This window comes from Loxodonta africana, chromosome 13, assembly GCF_030014295.1.
Source record: "Loxodonta africana isolate mLoxAfr1 chromosome 13, mLoxAfr1.hap2, whole genome shotgun sequence".
Lineage (NCBI taxonomy): Eukaryota > Metazoa > Chordata > Mammalia > Proboscidea > Elephantidae > Loxodonta > Loxodonta africana.
This window is the reverse complement of record NC_087354.1, coordinates 32,328,506-32,341,602: the sequence shown is the minus strand read 5'-3', so window position 1 is coordinate 32,341,602 and position 13,097 is coordinate 32,328,506. Positions and strand designations below refer to the sequence as shown.

The following is a 13,097-nucleotide window of genomic DNA, read 5'->3' as shown; positions in this document are numbered from 1 at the left end:
TGGAAGAATTATCACAGAGGAAGGAAAAGCACCCTCAGCTGCATTGAGGACATCAGTGCTTCATAGATAGTAGAAGAGAGGTGATACATTTGTGGCTTTCCTCCTGTATAAAATAAGGAGCAGCATAATGTAGATGTTAAAAATACAGGTTTTGGAGTCAGACAACCTGGGTTTTTATCTCTACTTTCATCTGCTATTTAACCAGCTGTGTTACCTTGAGCAACTTACTTTAACCTTCTGAACCTCAGTTTCTTCTTCTGTGAGATTAAGATAATAAATCATACTTCATAGGCTTGTTGTGAGGTTTCAGTGAGCTAATATAAGGTAGTAAATAGTAGTTGCTATTAATATTAACTTTAAGAAGTTATTTTACCAACTAAGCTAAGGTTTATTCTTGAGCTAATGTCACACTGGCAAACTCACTAGGCTCCCCTTTATAGAAATTATACTTCTATTATTAGTGACAGTTGTAACTTACTGCCTAGATCCCTTTTTTAAATTGAGGACCTATGTCTAAAAGGTCTGTCCTTTAGCAGAATAATTGACTGAAGGAAAGTGGTAAAGACATGTCTCATGGATTGAATTGTGTCCCCCCAAAATATGTGTGTCAATTTGGTTAGGCCATGATTCCCAGTACTGTGTGGTTGTTCTCCATTTTGTGATTGTAACTTTCCTATGTATTGTAAATCCTAATCTCTGTTTATGGTTAATGAGTCAAGATTAGATTATGTTAAAGAGGATTAGGGTGGGATTGTAATACCCTTGCTAAGGTCCTATCCCTGATCAAGTATAAAGGGAGTTTCCCTGGGGCGTGGCCTGTACCACCTTTTACAAGAGATAGAAGGGAAGTGAGCAGAGAGGGGGGACATCATACCACCAAGAAAGCAACATCCTTTGGACCCAGGGTCCCTGTGCCTGAGAAGCTCCTTGATTAGGGGAAGATTGATGACAAGGACCTTCCTCTAGAGCCAACAGAGAGAGAAAGCTTTTCCCTGGAGCTGGCACTCTGAATTTGGCCTTCTAGCCTACTAGACTGTAAGAGAATAAACGTCTGTTTGTTAAAGCATCCACTTGTGGTATTTCTGTTATAGCAGCACTAGATAACTAAGACACATATAAACAAAAAATAACCAATGTGCAAATAATTGACTGAAGTTTATACCAGGGAAAGCAGATCTATGCCATCCAGAAACATTTTTTTCTTTGTTTTATCAGTTAAAAGGAAAGTTCTGAATTGACTGTTGAGAATAAATGTTGCCATAATAAGTGAGATTGCTAATATATTCACTCTTCAGAACATTTCCTTAGATTGCTACTAAAACCCCAGTGCCGTCGAGTATCTAAACCACACATATTATATGCTCAGACCATGAAAAAGTATTTGATGAGGAGAAAGTAACCAGTGTATTATGCCACTACCCCCCATTATGTAAAAATTTGAGAATCTCTTGTTTCCAAGGACATTATTCTTGAGTGTTTCTTAGAGTCTTAGGGCTTTCAAGGATATCTGCCCAGGTGAGCCTATTATTGATACTTTATAACACTTACCACATTATTTAGTAATTTTTGTTTATGTTTCTTCATCCTTTTCTTGACTGTGGGCCACTTGAAGACCAGAGATCTTGACTCATTCATCTCTGTATCTTCACAGAATGCCTGACTTAGAGTAAATGCCCAATAAATGTTTGTCGAATGAATGAACGGACCACGTGCAGTGTCACCTGGATACCACCTTTTACGCCTTCAAATCCATGCTCTGTGCTTGTCCACTCTGCTCTGATCCCAGAGTGACTGACCTGCAGACTATATCAGTGGGCTCTCGAGCCCTCTGTCTTCTAGCTGGGTTTGGCCAGTGGCATGAGATCAGAAGGAGAGAGGTCGCTGTGTGCTGGCTGTGTCCCTCAACAAAAGTCGCATCTCTTTTCAAGGCAGCCTGCTGCACATGACTCTTTCTCTTTCCAGGTTCTATAACCTTTCCATGCCTCATTCTTTTAGGCCAAGGAGCGGTGACAGCTAGCTTCCAGTTTCCCTACATCCCGCTCATACTTTTATAATTGGTCTCTTTGTAAATTAACCCCCCGACAAATTATCCTAATTAGAGTGAACCTTCTCCTTCCTGTTAGGAAGCAGCAAGCTCTGATTGCTTGTGGAGATTTTAAGTGGTTTGAGCTGGACACTGGGGCTTCAATTACTTAAAAAGGTACATGCACAGTTCTTAAGAGAATGTGTGGCGTAGCTAGCCATTACGGGCAATGGTGTCACTAGGGGAGTGTGGACCGCACTGGGTAACAGTATCTGAGGGGGTGACACCAAAATGACTGTCTATAAAAATTTTGCATGGTGTTTCAGCAGAAATTTGTTATTTTTATAAAAATATCCCTGTAGTTAGTAATAACAAAAACATTTTTCATAAGCCCAGCTTACATATATCAATATACCTACAAGGCTAAAATTCTATGCTAATTTACTTTTTGAAGCCTCTGATGCACTCAGGTCAGAGCTGTGATTATTATTCAATTACAGTGACACTCTGAATCACACAGATTCATTGGCATGGGCTACAAGCATGCCCTGTTGTTTTTGTTGCTGCTGGTGTTTATAAAAAAGTTGCTGATTTTGTCAAGTTTTCTGGTGTTTTAGCTACAATATTGTGGTAATTAGTATTTGTGAACCTATATCAATAACTTTTTTGAGAATGAAGTAATAATTAAAGGAAAAAGAAAATAAAGACTTCCACTCAGTTACTAATAATGTTGTAATTCACCGTAGAAAGATTTTACAAAACAATTCTGCTATTATATGTAAGCAATTTACAACTGTATTTATCACATATTATTGTATGATTAAAATTGGTAGTAAACATTAGTAAGGTTTCTGTATGGTCTGGTATAGGAGGAGGCCCGTGGGGGGGGTGGGGGGGAGGTGACACCATGAGTTACTACACTGGGTGACACCAACCCTAGTGACACTCCTGATCAAGGGAGAGCTGATGCCTTCTAGCTTTGGGGAAATAAATTTCAGTTTTTGAGGCTGTTCTCCTCTTAGGAGAGAATTTTTCCCACTGACAACTTGTAAGATATTATTTTAGACTGACCGTCTGTTGTTAAGTCTCTGAAATTGCCCCTTATCATGTTTGTGTATCTGACTCAGTCTGGGATGTGCCGGAAGAGGAAGAACTCAGGACCAAATATAACAGGGTGGAGGATGCATACTTTAGGTACTAGCCCTGTCACCCAAAGACTTTTTAAGGAGATACTTTGGAGTCTACTTCAATTTTTTAATGTTTCCTCTTTGGACTGTTTTTTCTGCAGGTGATCATAAACAGCACAATCACTCCGAATATGACTTTCACCAAAACGTCACAGAAGTTTGGGCAGTGGGCAGACAGCAGAGCCAACACCGTGTTTGGTTTGGGATTTTCCTCCGAGCAGCAGCTGACAAAGGTAGCGTGCTCTTTCCATAGTACAGTGAGTACCACATAGGATGCTATTCTCATTCAGTAACTGCTTGATGAGGAATTGAGTTGTGCTGTTGGTGAGCAGGATTCCTTCCTGGCCTTAGCTTTCACTCCTAATGAAGCCGCAGGGCTGCCAGACCAGGTACACTTTTGGAAATACCAGGTTCCTTGAAAATGGAAAAACTGTTTGGGAAAGGAAAATTCATATCTCACTCACAATCCTGTTTCAAAGCCTAAAGTTGGAATATCAGGAAGCTGCTTTGCCAGGTCACCGCTTCCACCCAAGTGTCAGCCACTGCTCCTTGTGTTCAGTGGCGTCAGGGTCCAAAGGCAGCTTGGTGGCCAAAATCGGGTCGTTTGTATTTTCAGGACTCTGAGAATTAGATGACCTTCCCATATGAGAGGATAGTTGTTGGAAGGTTGTTAACTTAAAATTTCCAAGGAAGAGACCATGTTACTGCTGCCAAGGACAGTGCACCTTTGGTGAAATAAGCTTGTTATGTCTCTGAAAAGATTACACAGTTTGTCTTGGACATCCACTAATGTAGGTGATGCTCTAGCTGGAGCTCGTGGAGAGAGGGAGTAAGGTGATCCAGTTTTTAACCTGGAGTCCCCAAACTCCTTAAAATGTCACATAATGGTGTGCACATGCGTGTGTGTGTGTGTGTGTGTTTGTGTGTGTGTGTGTGTGTGAGAGAGAGAGAGATGGATTGAATTATGTCCCCCAAAAATGTGCACATCAATTGGGCTGGGCCATGATTCCCAGTACTGTGTGATTTTCCTATATGTTGTAAATCCTGCCTCTATGATGTTAATGAAGGAGGATGTGCCGCAGTTGTGTTAGTGAGGCAGGATTCAACCTACAGGATTAGATTGTGTCTTGAGGCAGTTTCTTGAGATATAAAAGATAGAAGCAAGCAGAGAGACAGGGGGACTTCATACCACCAAGAAAGCAGCACCAGGAGCAGAGCGCATCCTTTGGACACAGTGTCCCTGCACCTGAGAAGCTCCTCGACCAGGACAAGGACCTTCCTCCAGAGCCGACAGAAAGAGAAAGCCTTCCCCTGGAGCCGACACCCTGAATTTGGACTTGTAACCTACTAGATTGTGAGAAAATAAATTTCTCTTTGTTAAAGCCATCCACTTGTGGTATTTCTGTTATGGCAGCACTAGAGGGCTAAGACAGTGGGTATTGCTTTTTTCCTAGGGAGAAGGTTCATAGTTTTGATTAGATTCTCAAAGTGGTCCATAACATACTTTATAGATGGTTAGAAAGGTATGGGGAGCCGATTATGGCTGACCACAGACTTGGAAGACTGCAAGAACTAAGGAAAAAAAACTGACCACGCTGGGGGACTTATTTAGCCAATGGGTTTGAAGAACAGAAGTCCTCTCTGATGACAATAAATTTCCTTTTAGAGTGGTAGAAGAGCTCTGTGTAGGTATTAAGAACACTTTGGTTATAAATAAGACTGGGTATTTTACTTAACATGTGTCAGTTTGTCATACTGTGGTGGCTTGCACATTGCCATGATGCTGGAAGCCATGCCATTGGTATATTTCAAATACCAGCAGGGTCACCCATGGTAGACAGGTTTCAGCAGAGCTTCCAAACTGAGACAGAGTGTGAAGAAGGACCTGGCAGTCTACTTCTGAAAAAACTGACCAGTAAAAACCTTACAAATAACAGTGAAACATTGTCTCAATAAGCCCCTCAGCTTCGAAGGCACTCAAAATACCACTGGGGAAGAGCTGCGTCCTCAAAATAGAGTTGACCTTAATGATGTGGATGAAATAAACCTTTCAGGACCTTCATTTGCTGATGTGGCACAACTCAAAATGAGAAGAAACAGCTACAAACATTCATTAATAATCAGAACATGAAACGTACGAAGTATGAATCTAGGAAAATTGGAAGTCATCAAAAATGAAATGAAACGCGCGAAGATGGAGAGCCTTGGCGTTAGTGACCTGAAATGGATTGGTATTAGCCATTTTGATTCATATAATCATATGGTCTATTATGCCAGGAATGACAAATTGAAGAGGAATGGCATTGCATTCATCATCGAAAAGAACATTTCCAGATCTTTCTTGAAGTACAACGCTGTCGGTGATAGGATAATATCCATACACCTATAAGGAAGACAGAAACCCTGGTGGCGTAGTGGTTAAGTGCTACGGCTGCTAACCAAAGGGTCAGCAGTTTGAATCTGCCAGGCACTCCTTGGAAACTCTATGGGGCAGTTCTACTCTGTGCTATAGGGTCGCTATGAGTTGGAATTGACTTGACGGCACTGGGTTTGGTTTTTGGTTTTTATAAGGAAGACCAGTTAGTATGACTATTACTCAGATTTACACACCAACCACTATTGCCAAAGATGAGGAAATTGAAGTTTACCAGTTTCTGCATTCTGAAATTGATCAAACATGCAATCAGGATGCATTAATAATTACTGGTGATTGGAATGCAAAAGTTGGAAACAAAGAAGAAGGATTGGTAGTTGGAAAACATGGCCTTGGTGATAGAAATGATGCTGGAGATCACATGATAGAATTTTTCAAGTACCTTATTCACTCTGATACCTTTTTTCAACAACAGAAACAGTAACTATGCACATAGACCTCACTGAATGGAAAACACAGGAATCAAATCAAGTGCATCTGTGGAAAGAGACAATGGAAAAGCTCAATATCATCAGTCAGAACAAGGTCAATGGCCAACTGCAGAACACACCATCAGTTATTTATATGCAAGTTCAAGTTGAAGCTGACAAGTCCACAAGAGCCAAAATACAACTCTGAGCATATCCCACCTGAATTTGGAGACTGTTTCAAGGTTAGATTTGACACAATGAACACTAATGACTGAAGACCAGATGAGTTGTGGGATGACATCAAGGATATCATACATGAAGAAAGCAAAAGGTCATTAAAAACGCAGGAAAGAAAGAAAAGATCAAAATGGACATCAGAAGAGACTCTGAGACTTGCTCTTGAATGTAGAGTAGGTAAAGCAAATGGAAGAAATGATGAAGTGAAAGAACTGAACAGAAAATTTCAAAGGGCAGCTGGAGAAAACAAAGAAAAATATTACAATGAAATGCGGGAAGACCTGAAGTTAGAAAACCAAAAGGGAAGAACACGCTCGGCATTTCTCAACCTGAAAGAACTGAAAAAAAAATCAAGCCTCAAGTTGAAACCCTGAAAGATTCTATGGGCAAAATGTTGAACGACGCAGGAAGCATCAGAAGAAGATGAAAGGAATATACAGAATCACTGTACCAAAGAGAATTGGTTGACATTCAACCATTACAAGAGGTAGCTTATGATCAAGAACTGACGGTGTTGAAGGAAGAAGTCCAAGCTGCTGTGGCAGAAAACAAGGCTCCAGGAGTTGACAGAATACCAACTGAGATGTTTCAGCAAACTGATAAAGTGCCAGAGGTGCTCACTGACCTGCGCAAAGAAACTTGGAAAGCAGCTACCTGGCCAACCAACTGGAAGAGGTCCATATTTGTGTCCTTTCCAAGGAAAGGTGATCCAACAGAATGCAGAAATTATTGAACAGTATCATATCACACACAAGTAAAATCTTGACGATAACTCAAAAACAGTTATAGCAGTACACTGACAGGGAGCTGCCAGAAATTCAAGCCAGACTCAGAAGTAGATGTGGAATGAGGGATATCATTGCTGATGTCAGATGGATCTTAACGGAAAGCAGAGAATACCAGAAAGATATTTACCTGTGTTTTATTGACTGTGCAATGTGGATCATAATAAATTTTAGATAACATTTCAAAGAATGTTAATTCTAGAACACTTAATTGTACTCATGCAGAACCTATACATAGACCAAGAGGCAGTGGTTCAAACAGAACAAGGGGATGCCGCATGTTTTAAAATCAGGAAAGGATGTAATCCATCACATAAATAAAACAAAAGATAAAAACCACATGATCTTATCAATAGATGCAGAAAAGGCATTTGACAAAGTTCAACACCCATTTATGATAAAAACTCTTACCAAAATAGGAATTGAAGGAAAATTCCTCAACATAATAAAGGGCATCTATGCAAAGCCAACAGCCAATATCACTCTAAATGGAGAGAACCTGAAAGCATTTCCCTTGAGAACGGGAACCAGACAAGGATGCCCTTTAGCACCGCTCTTATTCAACATCGTACTTGAAGTCCTAGCTAGGGCAATTAGGCTAGACAAAAAAATAAAGGGTATCTGGATTGGCAAGGAGGAAGTAAAGCTATCACTATTTGCAGATGACATGATCGTATACACGGAAAACCCTAAGGAATCCTCCAGAAAACTACTGAAACTAATAGAAGAGTTTGGCAGAGTCTCAGGTTATAAAATAAACATACAAAAATCACTTGGATTCCTCTACATCAACAAAAAGAACACCGAAGAGGAAATAACCAAATCAATACCATTCACAGTAGCCCCCAAGAAGATAAAATACTTAGGAATAAATCTTACGAAGGATGTAAAAGACCTATACAAAGAAAACTACAAAGCTCTACTATAAGAAATTCAAAAGGACATACTTAAGTGGAAAAACATACCCTGCTCATGGATAGGAAGACTTAACATAGTAAAAACGTCTAGTCTACCAAAAGCCATCTATATACAATGCACTTCCAATCCAAATTCCAATGTCATATTTTAAGGGGACAGAGAAACAAATCAACAATTTCATATGGAAAGGAAAGAACCCCCGGATAAGCAAAGCATTACTGAAAAAGAAGAAGAAAGTGGGAGGCCTCACTCTACATGATTTCAGAACCTATTATACAGCTACAGTAGTCAAAACAGCCTGGTACTGGTACAACAACAGGCACATAGACCAATGGAACAGAATTGAGAACGCAGATATAAATCCATCCATGTATGAGCAGCTGATATTTGACAAAGGACCAGTGTCAGTTAATTGGGGAAAAGATAGTCTTTTTAACAAATGGTGCTGGCATAACTGGATATCCATTTGCAAAAGAATGAAACAGGACCCATACCTGACACCATGCACAAAAACTAACTCCAAGTGGATCAAAAACCTAAACATAAAGACTAAAACGATAAAGATCATGGAAGAAAAAATAGGGACAACCCTAGGAGCCCTAATACAGGGCATAAACCGAATATAAAACATTACCAAAAATGATGAAGAGAAACCCGATAACTGGGAGCTCTTAAAAATCAAACACCTATGATCATCTAAAGACTTCACCAAAAGAGTCAAAAGACCACCTACAGACTGGGAAAGAATATTCAGCTATGACATCTCAGACCAGCGCCTGATCCCTAAAATCTACATGATTCTGTCAAAACTCAACCACAAAAAGACAAACAACCCAATCAAGAAGTGGGCAAAGGATATGAACACACATTTCACTAAAGAAGATATTCAGGCAGCCAACAGATACATGAGAAAATGCTCCCGATCATTAGCCATTAGAGAAATGCAAATTAAAACTACGATGAGATTCCATCTCACACCAACAAGGCTGGCATTAATCCAAAAAACACAAAATAATAAATGTTGGAGAGGCTGCGGAGAGATTGGAACTCTTATACACTGCTGGTGGGAATGTAAAATGGTACAACCACTTTGGAAATCCATCTGGCGTTATCTTAAACAGTTAGAAATAGAACTACCATACAACCCAGAAATCCCACTCCTTGGAATATACCCTAGAGATACAAGAGCCTTCACACAAACAGATATATGCACACCCATGTTTATTGCAGCTCTGTTTACAATAGCAAAAAGCTGGAGGCAACCAAGGTGTCCGTCAACGGATGAATGGGTAAATAAATTGTGGTACATTCACACAATGGAATACTACGCATCGATAAAGAACACAGTGACGAATCTGTGAAACATTTCATAACGTGGAGGAATCTGGAAGGCATTATGCTGAGTGAAATGAGTCAGAGGCAAAAGGACAAATATTGTATAAGACCACTATTATAAGATCTTGAGAAATAGAAAAAACTGAGAAGAACACATACTTTTGTGGTTACGAAGGGGGGAGGGAGGGAGGGAGGGAGAGGGTTTTTTATTGATCAATCAGTAGATAAGAACTGCTTTGGGTGAAGGGAAAGACAACACTCAATACAAGGAAGGTCAGCCCAATTGGACTGGACTAAAAGCAAAGAGGTTTCCGGGATAAAATGAATGCTTCAAAGGTCAGCGGAGCAGGGGCTGGGGTCTGGGGAGCATGGTTTGAGGGGACTTCTAAGTCAATTGGCAAAATAATTCTATTATGAAAACATTCTGCATCCCACTTTGAAATGTGGCGTCTGGGGTCCTAAATGCTAACAAGCGGCCATCTAAGATACATCAATTGGTGTCAACCCACCTGGAGCAAAGGAAAATGAAGAACACCAAGGTCACACAACAACTAAGAACCCAAGAGACAGAAAGGGCCACATGAACCAGAGACCTACATCATCCTGAGACCAGAAGAACTAGTTGGTGCCCGGCCACAATTGATGACTGCCCTGTCAGGGAGCACAACAGAGAACTCCTGAGGGAGCAGGAGATCAGTGGGATGCAGACCCCAAATTCTCATAAAAAGACCATACTTAATGGTCTGACTGAGACTAGAGGAATCCCGGCAGCAAAGCTCCCCAGACCTTCTGTTGGCACAGGACAGGAACCATCCCTGAAGACAACTCATCAGACATGAAAGGGACTGGTCAGCTGGGGGGAGAGAGATGCTGATGAAGAGTGAGCTAATTAAATCAGGTGGACACTGGAGAGTGTGTTGGCAACTCTTGACTGGAGGGGGGATGGGAAGATAGAGAGAGGGAAGACGGCAAAATTGGCACGAAACGAGAGACTGAAAGGGCTGACTCAATAGGGGGAGAGCAAGTGGGAGAAGGGAGTAAGATGTATGTAAACTTACATGTGACAGACTGATTGGAATTGTAAATGTTCACTTGAAGCTTAATAAAAGTTAATTAAAAAAAAATCAGGAAAGGTGTGTGTCCTGGTTGTATTCTTTCATCATATTTATTCAGTCTGTGTCCTGAGTGTCTTAGTTATCTAGTGCTTCTACAACAGAAATACCACAAGTGGATGGCTTCAACAAACAGAAGTTTATTCTGTCCCAGTCTAGTAGGCAAGAAGTCTGAATTCAGGGCATCAGCTCCAGGGGAAAGTTTTCTCTCTCTATTGGCTCTGGAGGAAGGTCCTTGTCATCGATCTTCCCCTGCACTAGGAGCTACTCAGTGCAGGGACCCCAGGTCCAAGGGACACGCTCTTCTCCTGGTACTACTTTTCTGGTGGCATGAGATCCCCATGTCTCTGCTCACTTCTCTCTTTTATATCTCAAAAGAAATTGGCTTAAGATACAACCTAATCTTGTAGATTGAGTCCTGCCTCATTAACGTAACTGCCACTAATCCCACCTCATTAACATCGTAGAGGTAGAATTTACAACATACAGGAAAATCACATCAGATGACAAAATGATGGACAAGCGTACAATACTGGGAATCATGGCCTAGCCTAGCCAAGTTGACAGATATTTTTGGGAGACACAATTCAATCCATGACACTGAGCAGATAATCCAAGAACCTGAACAAGACAGCATCGGGATTGGAAGAAGACTCATTAACAACCTGCCTTATGCAGATGACACAACCTTGCTTGCTGAAAGTGAGAGCTTGAAACACTGATGAAGATCAAAGACTACACAGCCTTCAGTATGGATTACACCTCAACATAAAGGAATACAAAAATCCACACAATTGGACCAGTAAAGAACATGATGATAAAGGGAAGAAAGATTGAAGTTGTCAAGGATTTCATTTTACTTGGATTTCACAGTCAGCATGCATGGAATCAACAGTCAAGAAATCAAATGTATGGCATTGGGCAGATCTGCTGCAAAAGACCTCTTTAAACTGTTGAAAAGCAAAGGTGTCACTTTAAGGACTAAGTTATGCCTGACCTAAGCCATGATATTTTCAGTTATCTTATATGCATGTGAAAGCTGGACAGTGAGTAAGGAAGGCAAAAGAAGAATTGATGCATTTGAGTTATGGTGTTGGTGGAGAATAATGAATACACCATGGACTGCCAGAAGTAAGAACAAACCTGTCTTAGAAGAAGTACAGCCAGAGTGCTCCTTGGAAGTGAGGATGGTGAGACTGTGTCTCACATACCTTGTACATGTTATCAGAAGGGGCCGTGCTTGGTAAAGTAGAGGGTCAGTGAAAAACAGGAAGACCCTCAGTGAGATGGATTGACACAGTGGCTGCATCAGTGGGCTCAAATGTAGCAATGATTGTGAGAATGGTGCAGGACCAGGGTCACCATGAGTTGGAACTGACTCAGTGGCACCTAACAACAAAGGGAATTTATTGGAAGACTGTCACTATCAAAGTATCTCAAGAAATGCAATGGAGAGTTGAAAATCCAGGCCTCGGGAAGGGCCAGAGCCAGATGGCTTCAGAAACCTTGGCTGTTGTAGCTGCGTCTCTCTAGACAGTTCCATGAATGTTTGATGGCTGGACAAGTGTTTACTGAGCCCCTGCTGTGTTGGCATCATTCTGGGTATGGAGGATACAGTCACGGTTTTTGTTCCTAGGTGATTCCACAAAATTCCAGATTCCTAGGGAGTTGAATATGATCGGCTCAGCTTGGGTCAGGAAGTTCTCTATGGCTGGGGAGACAGGATTGCCTAGTACAGACATGGCTGCTTGGGACCCCTGTGTATACCGAGGACAGTTGCCAAAGAAGAGAGAATCAGGATGAGTCAGGAATCCACCCTGGAGGGGCCTGCTAATTTGCACTTCTTAGTTGCTCAGCGTATGTACAAGCATGCATACCCACGCACACGCACACACACACACACACATCAGTCTGAGGAGACCCCCGGCCCACAGATCCAGTCATCTTACACCCAGCCACTAATGAGCTCCCTAATTGAGGACACCCCACAGACTATCCATCCTCTGCATTTCATGGTACTTCTAGGTAGGAGTCTGTTCCCTTAGGAGCCTGAGAAACCAAATACGGGCTGGTAGTAGTCTCAGTATCCTCTCTCATACCATTTCCTGGGTACTATAGCTCCAGATCACCGGGGTCCAGAAACGTGGCGTAGGAAGCAAAACTCTTGAGGGAAGGTCATTGTATATCATTATGGGAGATACCATCTCCATCCCTGATCCCCCAGTTCCCAGTACTGACTATGAAATGAGGAGTCATGCACCACAAGTTTGGAAGACGTGATATTCTAGCAGCCGGCAGGCAGAGTTCTGTAAGGCCCACTGCTTTTGACTGATGGGCTACACGGTGGGACCTGAGAATCCTATGGGGATTAGACCCTTGCTTCATGTTATTTGCAGAGAAGTGAGTTTATTGGGTTGAGGGAGTGTTGTATGGTATATAAGGCATTAAGTAAAATTTGTGAAGGGTAGGGATGGTAGAGGTACAACGATCAGGGAAACTAGACAGACCCCATAGTGTCTGTTCTAGTGAGGAAAAACCACTGTTTTTTTTTTTTTTTTTTTCTGAAAGAAGGGGCTCAATGTCATCAGCTTTCCACCAGGGCGCTAGCCGGTCACTTGGAGGTGTGATGCAGAACTGGTTGCTCAGGGTGGATCAC

The 13,097-nt window shown here is 41.5% G+C and overlaps 1 protein-coding gene across 2 annotated transcripts in view; it reads left to right on the top strand.

The window, feature by feature from the left end:
• Positions 1-13,097, top strand: part of HOMER2 (homer scaffold protein 2) — a 133,951-nt gene that overhangs the window by 76,279 nt on the left and 44,575 nt on the right. For both annotated transcript variants that reach the window (XM_064267189.1, XM_064267188.1), the window contains exon 3: positions 3,312-3,443. In XM_064267189.1, coding sequence (XP_064123259.1) covers positions 3,312-3,443 — 132 coding nt within the window. The remainder of the gene's footprint in view (positions 1-3,311; positions 3,444-13,097) is intronic.